This window comes from Papio anubis, chromosome 2 (assembly GCF_008728515.1).
Source record: "Papio anubis isolate 15944 chromosome 2, Panubis1.0, whole genome shotgun sequence".
Taxonomy (NCBI): Eukaryota; Metazoa; Chordata; class Mammalia; order Primates; family Cercopithecidae; genus Papio; species Papio anubis.
Genome location: NC_044977.1, coordinates 160,008,841 through 160,028,390, shown reverse-complemented (window position 1 = coordinate 160,028,390; position 19,550 = coordinate 160,008,841). Strand labels below are relative to the sequence as shown.

The following is a 19,550-nucleotide window of genomic DNA, read 5'->3' as shown; positions in this document are numbered from 1 at the left end:
TAAGCCGAGATTGCACCACTGCACTCCAGCCTGGGCAACAGAGTGAGACTCCATCTCAAAAAAATAAAAAATAAAATGAGTTTAAACAAAATATACATGCAACCACTACCCAGCTCAAAAGTAGAATCCCAAAAGCCCGTGTGTGTCTCTTCCCAGTCACCTCCTCATCTTTTTACCCTAGAGCAGGAGTACTCGAAAGTATTGTCACCAGCCAAGCAGTGTCAGGATCCCCTGGGAACTTAATACAGATGCAGATTCTCAGGCCTCAATCCAGACCTACTGAATCAGAATCTTTGTGTTTTACAAGACCTCTAAGTGATTCTGAGGTTCACTAAAGTTTGAGAAGCACTGCCCTAGAAATAACTGTTGACATTTATGGTAGCCATTTACTTTTCATTGTAATTACTATTTTGGAAAGTATTGCTTAATAATGTATTTAGATTTGCCTGCTTTAAACTTTATATAAATGGAATCAGATTTTAGGTACTCTTCCATGTCTTACTTCACTTATTTGTAAGGTTCATCTATATTGTGTGTAGCTCTATTCTGTTCACTTTCATTGCTGTACAACATTTCATTATGTGAAAATAACATGATTTGTTTACCTGTTCTACTGTGGACAGAGACTTGGGTTATTTCTAGTTTGCTGGGATTAAGTGTGATGATGCTGCTCAAGTTTTCTAGTAATACTTGGAAGCGGAATTGCTAGACTACAAGGCTTACCCGTCTTAATTTTGCCACATAATGCTAAAGTGTTTTCCAAAATGGTTTTGTACCAATTTACAATCCCACCAGCCATTCCTGAAAGTCCCCTGCCCCACCAGTTTCCTCAGAGTTCACAAAACTACTGTCTTATACTTGGTCATTCAGAGCCAGTAATAATGAGAAAAGGATCTATAGACTCTTTGTGCCTTATTAGCACTCCAAGCACTTAGATGCATGAGCTCGTACTTTACATCACCTGTATCATTACTTGCCTAAGACTAAGCCCCAAGGATCAACTGAGTTGTTCAAAGTGATTTGGGGAGTGATGATCACTTACCAGTATCTTTCTATAATAATAATAATAACAACAACAATAATAATGATAAAGACAATAGTAGCTTATAGTGGACACACAACATTGTTTCAAGTGCCTGACATTTATCATCTTGTGCAATCTACACAATAACCCTTTGAGGTAGGTCACAATTATTTCTTTTACAGAATAGAGTATCTTTTACAGATGTGGCACAGTGCTCCAAGGAACACACTAGTAAGTGGCAGAATCAGGACTGCAACTCAGGTATTCTGGTCTCAGGACCCACATTCTTACCCATTAGACTACAGCTTATCTTAGTGAACAAAATGCAGCCTCACCAGACAAGAGTATTATATTCTGTTAGCAAAAAGATCAAAACTGTAATTTGGAGTTGAAAGAATTCCATAAAAGAAAACAAAATGGGACTGAGACGTTTTTCCGATTATAAAGTAAACAAGGGGATCTGTAAAAGGATAGGTTATACTTAAAAAAAGAAATTCCTTGTTCCGGTTATCCAAATACCAGTATCAGAAGGCCATTGCTCAGGCAAGGGTGAGGGCATTCCTGAAACCACCATAAGTTCTTTAATACTATTTATGTTCAACATTACCCCTTTCTTCACCATACAGTTCCATGTTTCAGGATACAAATAGTTCTTGTTAAGGTTTGCACAAACAGATCTTGAAACACATAGATATCTCTTACACCTTCTGTTTCTTTCTTACCTGAAGTAATGTGACCACGTGCTTTTCACCATCCTTGGTCCATAAAGGCATCATGCCCAGTTTCAAGGCAATAAGGCCAACTCTAAAGGAACCTGGCAATTAAAACCAAAGCAATGTGAATTAAAGCTTTTGCAACGCTCGCCAACATGATGAAATCGTTTTTCCTAAAGTCAGGTTTCAGTATGAGGAGCAGGCACAAAAGAAATATGCCAATATATTCAGAGTAAAATAGGACTGTTCTTTACAGACCTAAGTGCCTTCAACCATGCCTGGCATGACATATTGGTGCTCAATAAATATTTGTAAAATGAACAAACATAAATACATGAAATAAAGAAAATACACAAGTTAGATATATTCTGGTTTTAAAATAATGGCATTCATACAGGGCATGATAAATCCATCATTTTGCTTTCCTAGTATCAATTCTTACCCAACTTTATTCATTAGAAAACATCTATTACTCAGACAGCTGAGGCTATAGAGATGTCAAAACTGGTCATATATTGCTAAAATATGTACGTCTACAACAAGACACTTAGATTCTTTGCATAAACTGGTAAAGTTGCCTCATTAAGAAGTTCTGATAACCAATTCAACTGTCACAATAAACCCTAACCAGGGACCACACACTTAATAGAAAAGGCCTTATTCCTCTTGGTCTGGCCACACATGGGTTTAGCATCTTTCTAGACACCAAGAGCTGATTCAGGGGTTATGCTTTCCAAATCTACAGTGCTACAACATCCCAACTGAACATCCATGCAACACATTACAATTTACATCACACTCTTCCAGCCTTTCTTTCCTGACTTATATTCTTTTTAGCTGAAGTAAACAAGAGAATGTATGCAGAATGATTCTCCCTTCACCTATAAAACAGCTTCTCAAGGAGGTCTTTATTATCATCAGGCATTCACTAAAACTAGACTAGGAGGTTGGAAATAAACTTGCAAAACAAACCACAATAAAACAGACAGACACAGCACATGAAAAATAAATTAAAGAAATGATAAATTTATCAAGCAGTCACTATGATTTTAAATGTGTCCAGCCACACAGTAATTAGGAAAAGAGAGCTCATCAAATACAAAATAATCACCTGGTTCCCAAGGATGTATAGGCCATGGTTCATCTTTCAGAGGACATAGTTTACTTGCTAATTGGGCTTTATCTTCATCAGAGACCAACTGCTTAATGAATGGGACATTTTCTTCAGAAAGATGCTCATCCCACCACGTACCACTCTTTCCATGAATACTTCTAACAAAAAGCCAGATGTGTGTTCTATAAAAAGAAAAAATAAAACCAAACCACAATTTTAAAACTTCTTCCATTTAATATAGAAAAGGGAAGTCACAAATTGGAAAGTGCAGTCAGGGCCTTAGGAAAGGGCTTAGATTCTGTATACTTTTTTTTCATGTCTCCAACCTTTTCTTCATCCCCACATTCCTTCGGATAAGGCTCACATTTAAACTGTTTGTCGTTACCCTGGAGAAAAAAAATTCATTTTCTCCTCGCAGATAAACAGATTCCCAAAAAAACAGTCCTACCTATAGACATGAGAAGCCACTAACCCATTTGGACGTGTACCTTAATAGTTATACATTCAGTGGAGGTGGCAGAAGGTGGCATGCTGATGTTTGTCTAATAAGCTCACCTCCTCCCTGCAATGACATGGCCTAGGTTCAGAGAAGTAAAGAAACTGGGTGTGCAAAGTTAAAAGATCCACAAAAGGCATGATCTCTGAACAGGTGAACGTACCAAGAAAGACCTTAGTGGGTGGAGGTCAGGAAGAAGGGGTGTAATTCTTGCATGGAGGGTCAGAACAGAAGTAAAGCTTTCTGCAGTGTACTCTCCTTTTGTAGTCAGGTAAATTCAGGTTAGATTCCCAATTTTCTACTTATTAGTTGAGTGACTTTGGGCAAATTAACTCACCTCTCTAACCTTCAGTTTTAACTGTAATCTCTATGATAGTAGTTTGCTCCCGTGAGGCTACATAAGGCACCTCATACACTTAGCAGAGCGCTCAGTACCTGGCAAACGCTCACTAATTGTAAGATATCATTGCTGTTAATAGCGTTCGCTGCTAGGGGCTGGCTCATAAGCGTTTTTAAAAAACCACTTTAATCCCCTTACAACGTGCTTCCTTAGGTTAACGGCCCTTATTCTTCTGTGTCCCACGTCTGAACAGAGCCCCTTCCTCCTGCACCCACGGGAGGCCCAACTGCACCAGGCCATTCCACTGCTCCAGGACGCGGCTGTGCAGGCAGGACACCCTCACACCTTCCTACCTGTTCCCCGGGCCAAAGGCAGCACCCAGGCCGTCCCCGACTCGACCCAGCACCTGGGCGCCGACCTGGGTCAGCAGCCTCCAACCCGGCATGGATTAGCCCGGGAAGACTCGACTCACGACTTCCGGGCGCCCCGCCGCTCTGCTTTCAGAGCGTCCCCACGCCACCGCCACGTGGACGCAGCAGCCGTGGGGAAGTCGTCGCAAGGGTCGCCGGAATGGTCTACGGCCGTTGCCCTCCGCGACGGAAAGAAAGCCGCCGGACCCACTTCCGGTGCGTTTTACAATGAACTCCGGCCACTGGAATCGCTCTCCGGAAACTATAGTTCCGCTTCCACCGTTGTCCTGCTTTGGATCTGAGTTGGAGTAGGTACGAGTGGGCGGGGACTGAATCGCCTCTCCAGGGGTAAAATAAAGGGGATGTTCAGAGTTTAAACTTTAGAATAATAAGGACAGACTTCCTGAGGACGCTAAGAAAAATGAAAACACTTCTACATAGTGCCCGTTGTGGGACAACTCATTATGCTAAGCAGCGCTTGATAATCTTATATTTGTTAATCATAAAAAACGGTCCTGAAAGGAAGTAGTTATTTTTGTATTATAAATGAGGAAACTGACTCAGAATTTAAGGGCTGGTCCAAAACAACACGTCTGGCAGAGGAGCAGAGTTGGCACTGAAACAGGGTTGGCATGTGTTAGCAATAGACTACAGCCATAGAAATGATGTATGACTTCCAGGGCTGGATCATAAAACATATTGTTACTTCAGTTTTTGTCTCTTGGATTGCTCCCTATGGAGAAAGCTAGCCGTCATTTCCTGTATACACTCAAACAGCTCTGCAGTGAGGAACATATAAAGAGGAACCAACTAGCCAGTCATGACTGAGCCACCTAGGAAGTGGATCCACCAGCCCTAGGCTGCAACTCGTGAAGACATTAAGCCTGAATCACCCAGCCAGGCAACTCAAGAATTCCTGACCAGGAGAAATTGCCAGAGAAAATAAATGTTTTTTGGAGTCATTAAGCTTTAGGGTAATTTGTGATGCAACAATAGATAGCTAATGCACCTTCTCTACAAACAGTCCCCTGTCCTGGGTTCCAGATACAGCCTAATCACCATCTATGTGACTAGGACATTTATTCTTCTACTAATTCCCTTATTTGTCAGATTACTGTTTGTAGAAATTTGGAAATAAGCACTTTAAAGTGTAGCTATTTCAACCTTCTCTTTTTAGTAGAGATCTGGCTATCCTGGCTTAACAGGTCCAGACAATGGTCAATTTCTGGCCACTACTTGGACTTTAGTGGGCTAAAAAATCTTTACTTTGCTTTGCTTGTCCATTCATTCCACTCATTGCTGTTGCAGTTACCTTAGACACTTTTCAATACTATTTTGAACCTTGAAGGAAAAACTACATCTCTTCATTCTAGCCATGCTGCCTGGCCTCCCAGATACTTAAGGATGGCTCTTCATTGAACAAACATGTTTTCAGGTGTGCTACATGCAAGAAGTTGAGAATAAGAAGACTTCTATGCTACTGCCAATAACTAACATTTCTTATCCATGTAATGTGCTAGAGTATGTGCTCAGCATTGTGGAAGCCCATCAACCAACACTACTAGGAGAAAACAAGAACTCATACAAAGTTGAGTTTAATTAGCTTGATGCAGCAAAAGACAGCATATGTCTGAGGATGTTTCCAAAAGAGTGACCTGCGAGGGGCTTGAAATGAAATTTGGACTTAAGGCTGAGTGATTTTAAGGTGGCATCAGAGAAGCAGGAGCTTGTTTTGGAATGGATGCTGTCACGAAGAAAGGACAGTTCGGAATTGGATATCTTGATAATCTTCATTCTAGAGACAGGAAGAACAGAGAGGAAGTGGGCATAATGTTTGTAAGAAAGCAGCAATCACTCAGAATAAGGAACTGTTAGTCATTTTGCAGCAGTGGTGTGATACACAGTATGGTCTATTAGAAATTTTGTAATGATGGGCTGGGCGTGGTGGCTCACACCTGTAATCCCAGCACTTTGGGAGGCCGAGGCAGGTGGATCACAAGGTCAGGAGATCGAGACCATCCTGGGTAACACAGGGAAACCCCATCTCTACTGGAAAAACAAAACAAAACAAAACTAGCTTGGCATGGTGGCGGGCACCTGTAGTCCCAGCTACTCGGGAGGCTGAGGCAGGAGAATGGTGTGAACCCAGGAGGCGGAGTTTGCAGTGAGCTGAGATTGCACCACTGCACTCCAGCCTGGGTGACAGAGCAAGACTCCATCTCAAAAAAAAAAAAAAAAAAGAAATATTGTATTGATGTTCTGCTATAAATACTGCAGTCCGGTTACTAACAGTATTCAATTTTACTCTCTCAGTATATTTTCTCACTTAAATGTTATAACAATCCACTGTGACAATAGTATAATTATCTGGATTTTACAGTTAAGAAAATAGGCATACAGAGATTACATAACTTAAATAAAATCACCCAGCTATTAACTGGTAGAGCCAAAGACTGTGACCATAGATAGAGCTTATGCTTTTAGAAATTTTGTTTCTTTGGCTCTCTATGACAAACATGTCACTACCCTTGCCTTGGAATTTCTTTAAGGCTAAAGAGGAAAATCAGTAAGTAAACATATCACACGCAGTGGTCAGTGAGGATTGAAGAGGTAGCCATTTGGTCTAACCTTTTCCCATAGTACCAAATATCTACTAGTCCATAAGGAGGACCTTGACAGCAGGCACCACTGCTGAACTGAATCAAGGTAAAACATGGTTTGTCTGCTGTCGTGAAAAATGTGTCTTCTGATTGCCAGCCAGGGCTGAGCAGTGTCATACTTGATTTAGTCACTGCAATATGCTGCTAATTGACAGTTACCAGGCCCAGTTGTCAAGGGACCCAGCCTAAACTTTTCTAAGGCAGCCAGGCACTGACCTAGAGCTTCCTGTTATTTCTGATGTCATCCTTCAGAAACTGCCTTAGACCCTGAAATTGTAATGCCATTTTGCCTCTCTAAGATTTCAATTCCTCATTGGAATAAAGATAACTTGCACCATCTCTTTTTAGTGCTACAATTCTATAACTCTTACTCCACTAATTCGGACCAACAGATGATCTCATAAACCTTCTCTTATTAAATAAAACATTAGGAATAGATTCATTTTTGAATTACTAAAGCTATGTTCAGTACAAGAGAATGGTCATAGAAGGAGTAGATTTCAAACCAAGAGTTCACTGAAAATAATCTTTTTTATGTGTTCCTGCCATTAGGCTCTACCATTAGCTCTTATAATGTTTGTGATATATCCTGTATAGTTGGATTATTGCAGGATGGTAAATTTTTTGTTGGGTAATTTCCATTTTAGTATTCATTTATGCTGTCTCTTAGTTTATAACATACCTTATATTTGAAATTAGAAATCTTTTAAATAATGAGTTTGGATTTACTAAGCTATCCTTGACCTTCCTCCATTTTTCTAAAGTTGTGAGGATCTAGCATATTTTAAAATCAGTGAAGATGTTATGAAGGTGAGTCAAGCATGCATTTGGGGTGTAGATAAAATGAACTTTAAGAGATTTTTGAACTTTAAGATTCCATTGCTGGCTGAAATGGAAAATTTGAAAGGCTGTATTGCAAACTCCACAGATACTCATTCAATAAGAGAATGAATTCTGCTTCAGTGTCCTTCAGTAAGGTCAAATCACAATTTGTAACTTTAAAATATTGCTTTTAAAGCATAATTTTTATTTGTAAATTCCCAAGTAAGCCCACAGTCTTTAGGGTTCTAAGAGATGATCAGAATTAAAATTCATTTGGCTTGAAGAAAGCCTAAAAAATAGAAAAAAGCAGTATGGCCATGTAGTAATCTGGGTTTAAAGTTTTAAAACTTACTGTAATTATACCAATGGGCATTTTTTAAAGTTCTTTGATTACTTAGAAAAAATATTAGCAACAGACAATATAGCATCACATGCCAGGGAACTAATGCTTTCCAAAAGGATATCTCCTCCTCCCTGGTCTTCCTCGCAATGCCTTGGTGGCTAGAGTATAGCTCTAGACTGGTGGATACTCTGGTTACCTAGGATCATAATCAGAGCCTCTGACCCTTGCAGATACAGAATCTGGAGAAATTCTAGAGACCGAGTTCATTTAGGATTTTGATTCCACTTGGAGGAGGCCTGGGGGTTCCCAGAAAAATGGTAAATAACTACCATTTGCATTGCTTTTGCTTAGTGGCAGACACTGATCTATGTGCTTTCCATATATTTATTAACTTATTTAATCCTCACCTGTGAAGTGGGTACCGTTAGTTTCATCCCCATTTTACAAATATGGAAACTGAGGCACAGAAAAGATGAGCAGGTCATTCAAGCGCACAAACTTTACATTTGTTAAAGTGGAGCCAGGAGTTGAGGCCAGGCAGGCTGTCTACAGAGTCCAGGTGCTTAACTGATCTGCTGTACTGCCTCTTTCCTTAGAAGAGAAAGCTGCATAGCACATTATTGGAACAGTCAGCTCAGCATCCAGAAAATGCCCCAGACCAGCAAAGACTGATGATGATAGTGCTAAGCCTGCATCTTTAGGTGTCTGATCAGTCTAGATCAGAATCAGTCAGTCTCAAGAGAGAGTGATCAGGCTGAACTGCTTGAGATAGTCACCCATTCAATTCCTATGCAACCTCCCTGGAGGCTTTTCAGAGCCCACGTGATGTCATAAGCTAGTGATTCTCAACCCTGAATGTGTACGAGATTTACCTGGGAATCTTGCTAAAATGCGGAACCTGATTCATTAGGTCTAAGGTGGGATCTGAGAGTCTGCATTTCTAACAAGCTCAAGATGATGTCAGTGCTGACCACATATTGGGTCGCAGCATTCTAAAAAGGGCTGTGAACTCAGAGCCAAGAGACTTGGGATTCAATCTCAGCTCTAAACTTAATTAGCAGTGCGACACAGAGTAAATCACTTCACCTCTCTACTTGTTCATCTGTGAGATGGCAGAAAGCAGGGTTTGTCCAGCCGAGGCCTTCTAGTCTTCTAAGTGAAAGTCCTTCTGGAAGGTAGAAAACAATAGTCATATTCTTCTTCTTCTTCTTTTTTTTTTTTTTTTTAAACAGAATCTTGCTCTGTCACCAGGCTGGAGTGCAGAGTCTCACTCTGTCACCAGGTTGGGGTGCAGTGGCGTGATCTCGGCTCACTGCAACCTCCACCTCCTGGGTTCACACCATTCTCCTGCCTCAGCCTCCCGAGTAGCTGGGTTTACAGGTGCCTGCCACCACGTCCGGCTAATTTTTGTATTTTTTTTTTTTTTAAGTAGAGACAGGTTTCACCATTTTGGCCAGGATGCTCTTGATCTCTTGACCTCGTGATCCACCTGCCTCAGCCTCCTAAAGTGCTGGGATTATAGGCGTGAGCCACTGTGCCCAGCCACAATAGTCACATTATTCTAAATGTTTATGTCCTAATTCTTGAAATCTGTAAATGTGCTTTATTACATGACAAAAGGGACTTTGCAGATGTAATTAGGGTTTTGAACCTTGAGATATGGAGATCATACTAGATTATCTGGGTGGACCCAATGTAATTACATGAGTTCTTAAAATCTGAGAACATTTCTGGCTGTGGTGAGAAATGTAACAATGGAGGAAGGGTAAGATAAATGCAACGTAAAAAGAATCGACCTAACAGTGTTTGCCTGGAAGATGGAAGAAGGCGTCCACAAGCCAAGGAATACAGTGACCTCTAGAAGCTAGAAAAGGCAAGGGAATATATTATCCCGTAGGGCCTCCAGAATAGAATGCAACTCTGCAGACACCTTCATAGTAACCCGGTGAGACTCATGTCAAACTTTTGACCCCTGGAATTGTAAGATAACAAATTTGTGTTGTTTAAGCCGTTTAGCTTTGGGTACTTTGTTATAGCAGAAATGGAAAACTATTATAGACCATTAAGCCCAAAATTCAAAATGCTGGTAACTCATAGAGCAAACAAAATTTGATTTTGGAATATTTTGAGATATAGCATCAAGATTTTAAAAGAAACGATTCTATTTTCTTTATTTATTTTTTACTTTTTTAATTTTTAGAGATGTGGTCTTGCTCTGTCACCTAGGCTGGAGTGCAGTGGCATGATATGGCTCACTGCAGCCTCAAACTTATGGGCTCAAGTGATCCTCCTGCCTGCCTTCTGAGTAGCTAGGACTACAGGTGAGTGCCACCATGCCTGGCTAAATTTTTCATTTTTTGTAGACAGGGTCTTGCTGTGTTGTCCAGGCTGGACTCAAACTCCTGGCCTCATGCAATCCTCCTGCTTTAGCCTCCCAAGGTGCTAGGATTACAGGCATGCGCCACCACACCCAGCCAATATTCTATTTTTTAGTTTCCTTTTGAGGTCTAAAAAAATCATTATTAGTATGAGTAAGACCCCAAAAGCAAATACAATAAAAATAAATAAATGGGACTTAATTTAACTAAAAAGCTTCTGTACAGCAAAAGAAATCATCATCAGAGTAAATAGACTGTCACGCATGTCTGTGTGAAGACAGTCCACCAAACAAGCTTTGTTTGAGCAAAGGCTGTTTATTTCACCTGGGTGCAGGTGGGCTGAGTCCGAAAAAGGAGTCAGCAAAAGGTGGTGGGATTATCATTAGTTCTTATAGGTTTGGGATAGGCATACAAAGTACATTCTTAAGGGCAGGGGAGAATATTACGAAGTACCTTTTTAAGGGTGGGAGAGAAGATTACGAAGTACCTTCTTAACTGCATGGTGGGGAGGCTATATCGTTATCAGTTAGGGTGAGACAGGAGCAAATCACAATGGTGGAATGTCATCAGTTAAGGCTATTTTCACTTATTTTGTGGATCTCCAGTTGCTTCAGGCCATCTGGATGTATATGTGCAGGTCACAGGGGATATGATGGCTTCACTTGGGCTCAGAGGCCTGATGTTCCTGTCTTCTTATATTAATAAGAAAAACAAAATAGTGGTGAAGTGTTGGGGCAGTGAAAATTTTTGGTGGTGGTATGGAGAGAAATGGGTGATGTTTCTCAGGGCTGCTTTGAGCAGGATTAGGGGCAGTGTGGGAACCTAGAGTGGGAGAGATTAAACTGAAGAAAGATTTTGGGGTAAGGGGTGATATTGTGGGGTTGTTAGAAGGAGCATTTGTCATATAGAATGATTGGTGATGGCCTGGATGCATTTTTTTATGAATTGAGAAACTAAACGGAAGACACAAGGTCCAAATAAGAGAAGGAGAAAAACAGGTATTAAAGGACTAAGAATTGGGAGAACCCAGGACATCCAGTTAGAGAGTGCTCAAGGGGGTTCAGCATAATTATTTGCTTGGTTGGTGAGTTTTTGGGCTCTATCCTTGAGTTTTTTTATGCTGTCATATACCAGGTCAGACTGACTTAGGTAAAAACAAACAAACAAACAAAAAACAACACTCTTCATTTAAAAATATATAGAGTCCTCCTTTTTCAGCAGTGAGTAAATCGAGGCCTCGACAATTTTGGAGGAAAGAGAAATGCAAAACGCGCAATTGTTTGTTAAAGAAGGATTAGATTCCATGGTGTATATGTGCCACATATACACCATGGAATACTATGCAGCCATAAAAAAGGATGAGTTTGCGTCCTTTGTAGGGACATGGATGCAGCTGGAAACCATCATTCTTAGCAAACTATCACAAGAACAGAAAACCAAACACCGCATGTTCTCACTCATAGGTGGGAACTGAACAATGAGATCACTTGGACTCAGGAAGGGGAATATCACACACCGGGGCCTATCATGGGGAGGGGGGAGGGGGGAGGGATTGCATTGGGAGTTATACCTGATGTAAATGACGAGTTGATGGGTGCAGCAGACCAACATGGCACAAGTATACATATGTAACAAACCTGCATGTTATGCACATGTACCCTACAACTTAAAGTATAATAATAATAAATAAATTAAAAAAAAAAAAAAAGAAGGATTAGAAACGGCTAGGAGAGACTGAGTGAGATTGATAGTGTGGTGGAGATAGCTGGGGAGAGGTAGAGGGAGACATAAGAATGAGAACGAGAATAAAAGTAAGTATAAAAGTAAAGAATAGGACTTCATCAGAGTGAAAAGTATTGGAGTGTGTCCTGTCAGCAAAGTTCATTTATCCACTCCAAGAGGGAGTCAAGAGTGGCAGATTGGGGATAGATTTTCATGATGGAAAGGAAATGAGAGGTTTTAAGTGATGACAGAATACAATGGGCCTGTGAGGTTAAAAGGAGTTTTTTTTTTGTTTGTTTGTTTGTTTTGTTTTTTTTTTTGTCTAAGAACCATCTGCCTTGAGTGGAGAGGGATTGATAGGTGGAAACTTCATTTGGAGAGTAAATAGGAGTGACCAATGAGGAGGAGAAAAACTGGCTGTGAGGGACAGAAGTTGGAAGCTAGCTGCTTCTTTAGCTACCTTATCAGCATAAGCATTGCCCTGAGCAATGGGATCTGATGCCCTTTGATGGCCCTTGCAGTGAATGAGTCCAGCTTCCTTTGGAAGTAAAGCAGCTTTGAGAAGAGTTTTTATGAAAGAGGCATTAATGATGGAGGACCCTTGTGTAGTGAGGAAATCTCTTTCAGCCCATATAACAGCATGGTGGTGCAGGCTATGGAAGGCATATTTAGAGTCAGTGTAAATATTGATGCATAGTCCTTTTGCAAGAGTGAGGGTCTGAGTTAAGGCAATGAGTTCAGCTTCCTAAGAGGTAGTGGAGGGGGGCAGAGCAGTAGCCTCAATGATAGATGTGGAAGATACTATAGCATAGCCTGCCTTTGCTGGTGAGTGGCAATTAAACCTGGTGGAACTGCCATTAATAAACCAAGAGTGATCAGGGTGAGGAACAGAAAAGAAGGAAATATGGGCAAATGGAGTGAATGCCAGGTGGATCAGAGAGATAATCATGGGGGTCAGGTGTGGTATCAGGAATAATGTGGGGGCCAGCCTAAAACAGTAAGGTCAAGTTGTTTGGACAGAAAGGCTACAGGGCATGATCCCAGCTCTTGTGTAAGAATTCCAACTGCACAGCCCTGCACTTCGGCTGTGTGTAATGAAAAAGGATTGGGATGAGTTAGGGAGAGCTAGTGTGGGAGCAGCTTTTAGGGCTGTTTTTAAGGAATGGAAAGAGGGGTGGCAAAAGAATTTAGGGTTTATGGGATCAGCTAGGTTTCCCTTTGTGAGTTTATATAATGGTTTTGTTAGGATGGCAAAACCAGGTATCCAAAGGCGAAAGTGTCCAGCCATGCCCAGGAAGGAAAGGAGTTGTTGTTTTGTAGAAGGGATTGGGGTTTGAGAGATTGGTTGGACATTATCAGCAGGGAGAGCACATGTGTTTTTGCAAAGAATTATGTTGAGATAGGTAATGGATGAGGAAGAAATTGGGGGGGGGAATGTGCTATATCCCTTTGAAAGTAGATGTTGGAGAAGCAGGAGGGTGTCCTGTTGAGAAGATTTGTGGGGAGGGGATATAAAGTAAAAGGTCATCAAAATATTGAATAAGGTGAGAAGCAGATGAATGGAAAGAAAGTAAATCATGAGAAAGGGCTTGACTGAAGTAATGGGGGCTGTCCCTGAAGCCTTGAGGCAGTACAGCCCAGGTAAGTTGCTGAGGCTGATGGGTGTCAGGATCAGTCCAAGTGAAAGCAAAGAGAGGCTGGGATGAAGGGTGCAAAGGAATAGTAAATAAAGCATCTTGGAGATCCATAATAGAATAATGGGTTATGGCGGGAGGTATTGAGGATAGGAGAGTATATGGGTTTGGCACTATAGGATGGATGGGAAGGACAATTTGATTAATAAGGTGAAGATCCTGAACCAACCTTTAAGACTTGTCTGGTTTTTGGACAGGTAGGGTAGGGGAGTTTTAAGAGGTTTACAAGCCTGGCCATCAATACCTGCAACAGTTATGGAGGCAAGGGAAACAGGCCCTTGAAAAGAAGGTAATGTGGAGTGGGTAGCCTCCATATTGATTAAGAAGGGAACGGACTTACCCTCCACTGTAAGAGTTACCCAAAGCATCTGTGATGGTCCAGGAGACTTCCAAGGCGATCGGGCAGTGTCAGTCTTCAGCAGCTAAGCCGGGAAGATCTGGGAAGGAGTCAGTCGGAAAGCCTTGGGCCAGAGTGCCAGGGGTTCTGGGAGTGGCTGCCAGGTGAGTTGGACAGTCGAATTTCCAGTGGGGTCCTGCACAGATGGAACATGGCTTAGGAGGAATCCCAGGCTATGGGCATTCCTTGGCCCAGTGGCCAGATTTCCGGCACTTAAAGCAAGATCCTGGGGGAGGAAGTCCTGAAGGAATGCCTGACTGCTGTGGCTTAGGTGTTTTGAAGTTCTTGTGTGCTGGAGATGTGACTGGGGTTTCTCTCACAGCAGAGACAAGTAATTGCAACTCTTCTCTGTTATTGTACACCTTGAAGGTGAGGTTAATTAAGTCCTGTTATGGGGTTTGGGGGCCAAAATCTAATTTTTGGAGCTTTATTTAATGTCGGGAGTGGATTGGGTAATAAAATGCATATTGAGAATAAGAAGGCCTTCTGACCTTTTAAGGTCTAGGCTGTAAAGCATCTCAGGATTGCTGCCAAATGAGTCATGAACTGGGCTGGGTTTTTATATTTGACCAAAAAGAGCCTAAACACTAACTGATTTGGGAGAGGTTGGATATAGAAAAAGGAGCATTAACCTTGACTATGCCTTTAGCTCCAGCCACCTTTTTAAGAGGAAATTTTTGGGCAGGTGGGTAAGGGCTAGTCATGGAACGAAACTGTAAGCCAGAACAGGTGTGAGGAGGGGAGGTGATAGAAGGATTATAGGGTGTGGAAGTAGAGGCTGAGGAAGAATTAGAGCCTGATTCAGCCTTGAGGGGAGTGACCTGAGGAGGAGCAGTCTGGAGAGGAGGGAAGAGGTCAGATGGGTAAATAGAAAAGGAAGATTGAAAAGACTCAGTGATGCTTGGGGTTGGGACTGAAGGGACAGATGGGAGGGAAAGAAGGAGGATTTGGGATGAGTCACATTAGGACCAGAGAATAGGGAGGGAACGAAGTGTGAAAAATGCCTGGATGTAAGGCACCTCAGACCATTTGCCCATTTTTCAACAAAAATTATCTAGGTCTTGTAGGATGGAGAAGTTGAAAGTGTCATTTTCTGGCCATTTAGAGCCATTATCAAGTTTGTATTGGGGCCAAGTGGTGTTGCAGAAGAAAATAAGGTGTTTAGGTTTTAGGTCAGTTGTGAGTTGAAGAGGTTTTAAGTTTTTGAGAACATAGGCTAAGGGAGAAGAGGGAGGAATGGAGGGTGGAGGGTTGCCCATAGTGAAGGAGGCAAGCCCGGAGAAAAGAGAGGGTAGCGACATGGAGAGAAGAGGTGGGGGGTGCCTGCCCCCCCGGAAAGTGGTGCTTGCCACTAAGGGTGAAGGACGAAGACAGGCATCCCTGTGGTGATCAGACACCTCTGAAACATGGGTGAATAATCAAGCAGGCATCCCCGCAGTGATTAAACACCAAGGGAAGACTGTCTCCCCAAGTCGATGACCGGCACTAGAGTTTTGGGTTCACGGATAAAACGCGTCTCCTCTGTCTCTACCAGAAAAGGAATGGAATTGAAATTAAGAGAAGGGAGAGACTGAAGGATGGCACCAAGATTGAAAGGAGAAAGAGGTTGAGGGATAGTGAGAGAGGTTGGATAAGAGAGTAAAAAGAGGCCGCTTAGCCGATTTAAAATTGGTGAGATGTTCCTTGGGCTGGTTGGTCTGAGGACCTGAGGTTGTAGGTGGATCTTTCTCACAGAGCAAAGAGCAGGAGGACAGGGGATTGATTTCCCAAGGGAGGTCCCCCAATCCGAGTCATGGCACCAAATGTCACAGGGGATATGATGGCTTAGCTTGGGCTCAGAGGCCTGACACAGACAGATGGAAGAAAATATCTGCAAACTATGTGTCCAATAAAGGACTAATATGCAGAATCTACAAGAAAATAAAACAAATCATCAAGAAAAATCCACAACAGATAATCCCATCAAAAAGTGGGCAAATGACATGAAGAGACATTTATCAAAACAAGATGTACAAATGGCCAAAAAATATGAGAATATGTTTAACATCACTAATCATCAGATAAATGCAAATGAAAACCACAATTAGATATCTCCATACCCCAGCCAGAGTGACCATTATTAGAAAGTCAAAAAACAGTACATATTGGCATGGATATGGTAAAAAGTGAATATTTATACACTACTGGTGGGAATGTAAACTAGTAGAACTTCTATGGAAAACGGTATGGAGAATTCTTAAAGAACTAAAAACAGATTTACCATTCAATCCAGCAATCCCACTACTGGGTATCTACCCAAGAGAAGCCGTTATATCAAGGAGACACCTGCATGCATATGTTTATTGTGGCACAATTCACAAGCACAATTATTGACCAATGAATGGATTAAAAAAATTTGGTGTATATGCACCATGGAATATTACTCAGACATTTTAAAAAGAATGTAATAATGTCTTTTGCAGAAACTTGGATGTAGCTGTAGGTCATAATTCTAAGTGAAGTAACCCAGGGGTGGAAAACCAAATACTGTATGTTCTTACTTATAAGTGGGAACTAAGCTATGGGTACATAAAGGCAAACAGAAGGTATAATGGACTTTGGGGGCTCAGAAGGGAGAGGATGAGTTGGCAGTGAACGATTAAAAAAACTACACATTGGTTACAATGGACTCTACTCAGGGGAAGGATGCAATAAAATATCAGACTTCACCACTATACAGTTCATCTATGTAACTATAAACCATTAGTACCCCAAAAGCTGTTGAAATTTAAAAAGTAATTTTTGGTAAGAAGGCTTGTATCCTTTAAAAATCCAAATTAATGATCACTTGCATTATTTTGTACATCCATATATTAAAAATACTTGATTGAATATCAACTGTGAAATATACAGTTTTTAGTAGTAGGTGCTTGACAAATATTGTTTAAATAATCAAATGAATTTGAATCACACTTCATTCAATGTAGAAGATAAAATAACAATGATAATACCTGTTATTTATTGGGCATTTTTTATGTCAGGTAATTGGCTCGGAATAGACACCATCAAAGTTTTTCCTGACAATAATGATAGATATGTTCACTATTTTACTTATGTGAGTGCATGTCAGTTAAAGAGTGAGCAACTTGGCTGAGTGCAGTGGCTCACGCCTGTAATCCTAGCACTTTGGGAGGCCAAGATGGGTGGATCACCTGAGGTCGGGAGTTTGAGACCAGCCTGACCAATATAGGGAAACCTGTCTCTACGAAAAATACAAAATTAGCCGGGTGTGGTGGTGCATGCCTGTAATTCCAGCTACTTGGGAGATTGAGGCAGGAGAATTGCTTGAACCTGGGAGGTGGAGGTTGCAGTGAGCCAAGATTGTGCCATTGCACTCCAGCCTAGGCAACAAGAGTGAAATTCCATCTCAAAAAAAAAAGGTAAGCAACTTGCACACTTAGCTAATAGGTAGCACAGTGGAAATTCAAAACTAGGTTTGTCTGGCTCTAAAACCTCTAATCACTCTCCCATTTTTCTTTTACTCTAGAGCATCAAGACAAAAAAACTCAGCCTTCGAGGAACTCACAGTGTAGCAGAAAAGACAAAGGAGGTAAACAGGAGGAGGTAAGTGCCAAAGCAGAGATGTATGTACAAAGTACCTGGACTGGAAGCGCATAAAGGAGTTGACATCTCAATTATTTCTTAAGGGAAGAGTAAGATTGCCCAGGAATACAGAAAGCGTTAGAAATAAAAGGAACACAATTCTAGCAACTATTGCTAGGTAATAAACTGCCCCAAACTTTTTGATATCGAGAAACAGTCACTTTACTATTTGTATGGCTTCTCTTAACTAGGAATTCAGAAAGGACACGGCAAGGATAGCTGTCTCTGCCTCATGACACCTGAGGCTTCAGCTGCGATGACTTATAGACTGGGAGTGATGTCAGCTGGGGGCTGAAACCACCTGCAGCCTCATTTACTCCATGCCTGCTGGTAGATGCTGGCTATGAAGTGGAATCTCAACTGGGCTGTAAACTGGAACAACTATATGTTTGAGCTTCCTCAAAATTTGGTAGTTGGGTTCCCAGGGCAAGCACGCCAAGAGAACTAGATTACCTTTTGTGTGACCTAGCCCTGAAAGTCACAGAGTATCACTTGACTTCAGCCACAAGCTGGCCCATATTTAAGGGGAAGAAACACAGACCCACCCCTGAATGTGAACATGGCAAAGCCACATTGTAAGAAGAACACGTGGATAGAAGGTATTGTTGCAGCCATCTGTACAACTACAAGCACCATGCGTATGTCCATGTGAAATAATGAAGTTGCATCTAGGCAGTTGCAGGGATTGACCAATTCTATCAAGAGTTTAACACTTGAACCATTTAGCCTGACAGTTCCTTGCATCTGATGTCCCTCCTTGCTCACACCACCTCTCCAATACTCCCTCATCTGCAAAGCCTGCCTTAGGTCTGCACTTTCCACGAGGACTTTCTCATAATCAATAGCCCTGGCTGTTAGCTCCCTGCTTTCTTAGCAATTATTGTGTGGGGTGTTTTTACCTTGTGAAAAAGCTTCAGGTTATGTCTGGCTGCTTACAGGAGAAAAAATAAGCTTTATTCCATATTTTCGTGTGCTACCTAGTATAGCTTTTGCATAAAAACCTAGTGTCTCCTCCCTTCAAAGGCCAGGCTTGAAGAATTGTGGATGCCCAAAAGGACATGGGGACTTTACTATGATCAAGTGTCAATAGCACAGTCTGGGACAGAAAGGGAGATCTGCCATCAAACGGGGTGAGCTGCTGACATTAAGCTCCCTTTCCACTGTGTCTGTGACCCCCAGTGGCAAGGCCTGGGCAGCTGAGGTGGGTCCAGTAGGAGGAATGGGCAAGCTGCAAGGGGCAGAAAGGACACTGCTAGCTTTCAGGGGTCATGCGGTGACAGTGATCCCACCATTTGTGGTATTAGACTCCAACCAGGTCTTTCAGGATCGTCATGGCAACTTACCCATCTGTGCCGCCGAGCTGAGACGAGACAGGATTCCCTTAGTAACCAAGGAACCCGGGAGATGATGCTTGAAATAATTCTTTATGCCCAGGCAGAAATAAATGCCTTTGCAGCTTTAGTAACCATGAAGCATCATGGGGCATGGCTTTCACTGTCCCTTTAGTTCAAAATGGAACAAAATGGCTTTTTAAAGTGGGAATTTCCAACCCAGGTCCAAATGTATCCTTGCTTCACAAAGCACACATCCCGCTGAAGCCAATGAGCATCACACCTGAGCTTCTGAGACGAGCTTCTGGTCACGATTATATAAATTACCTTGAAATAGACCAGGCGCTCTCTGGCTGAAATCACTGTGCTTCATCTAATCTCTTTTTTATTTCCTACTGAAATCTCAGCCAGTCTCTCAGTAGGGCAAACAGTTACGCTTGGCAAGAGTTTAATACTTTAACCAT

At 41.8% G+C, this 19,550-nt stretch overlaps 1 protein-coding gene and 1 long non-coding RNA gene across 4 annotated transcripts in view; one reads left to right on the top strand and one right to left on the bottom strand.

Moving 5' to 3' along the window:
• The window catches only part of MRPL3 (mitochondrial ribosomal protein L3), a 43,863-nt gene extending 39,117 nt beyond the window's left edge, over positions 1-4,746 (bottom strand). The window contains exons 1-3 of one of the 2 annotated variants that reach the window (XM_009201716.3): positions 4,658-4,746; positions 2,849-3,033; positions 1,747-1,838 (exon numbers count right to left, since the gene is read on the bottom strand). In XM_009201716.3, the coding sequence (XP_009199980.3) occupies positions 1,747-1,838; positions 2,849-3,033; positions 4,658-4,731 (351 nt within the window). In that variant the 5' untranslated portion in view covers positions 4,732-4,746. Of the gene's footprint in view, positions 1-1,746; positions 1,839-2,848; positions 3,034-4,040; positions 4,325-4,657 lie in introns of those variants that run through there. The other variant, XM_009201715.3, reaches the window with a different exon arrangement.
• Positions 4,306-19,550, top strand: part of LOC110742646 — a 31,172-nt gene continuing 15,927 nt past the window's right edge. For both annotated transcript variants that reach the window (XR_004182293.1, XR_002520551.2), the window contains exons 1-2: positions 4,306-4,409; positions 17,640-17,716. This is a non-coding gene — a long non-coding RNA (uncharacterized LOC110742646). The remainder of the gene's footprint in view (positions 4,410-17,639; positions 17,717-19,550) is intronic.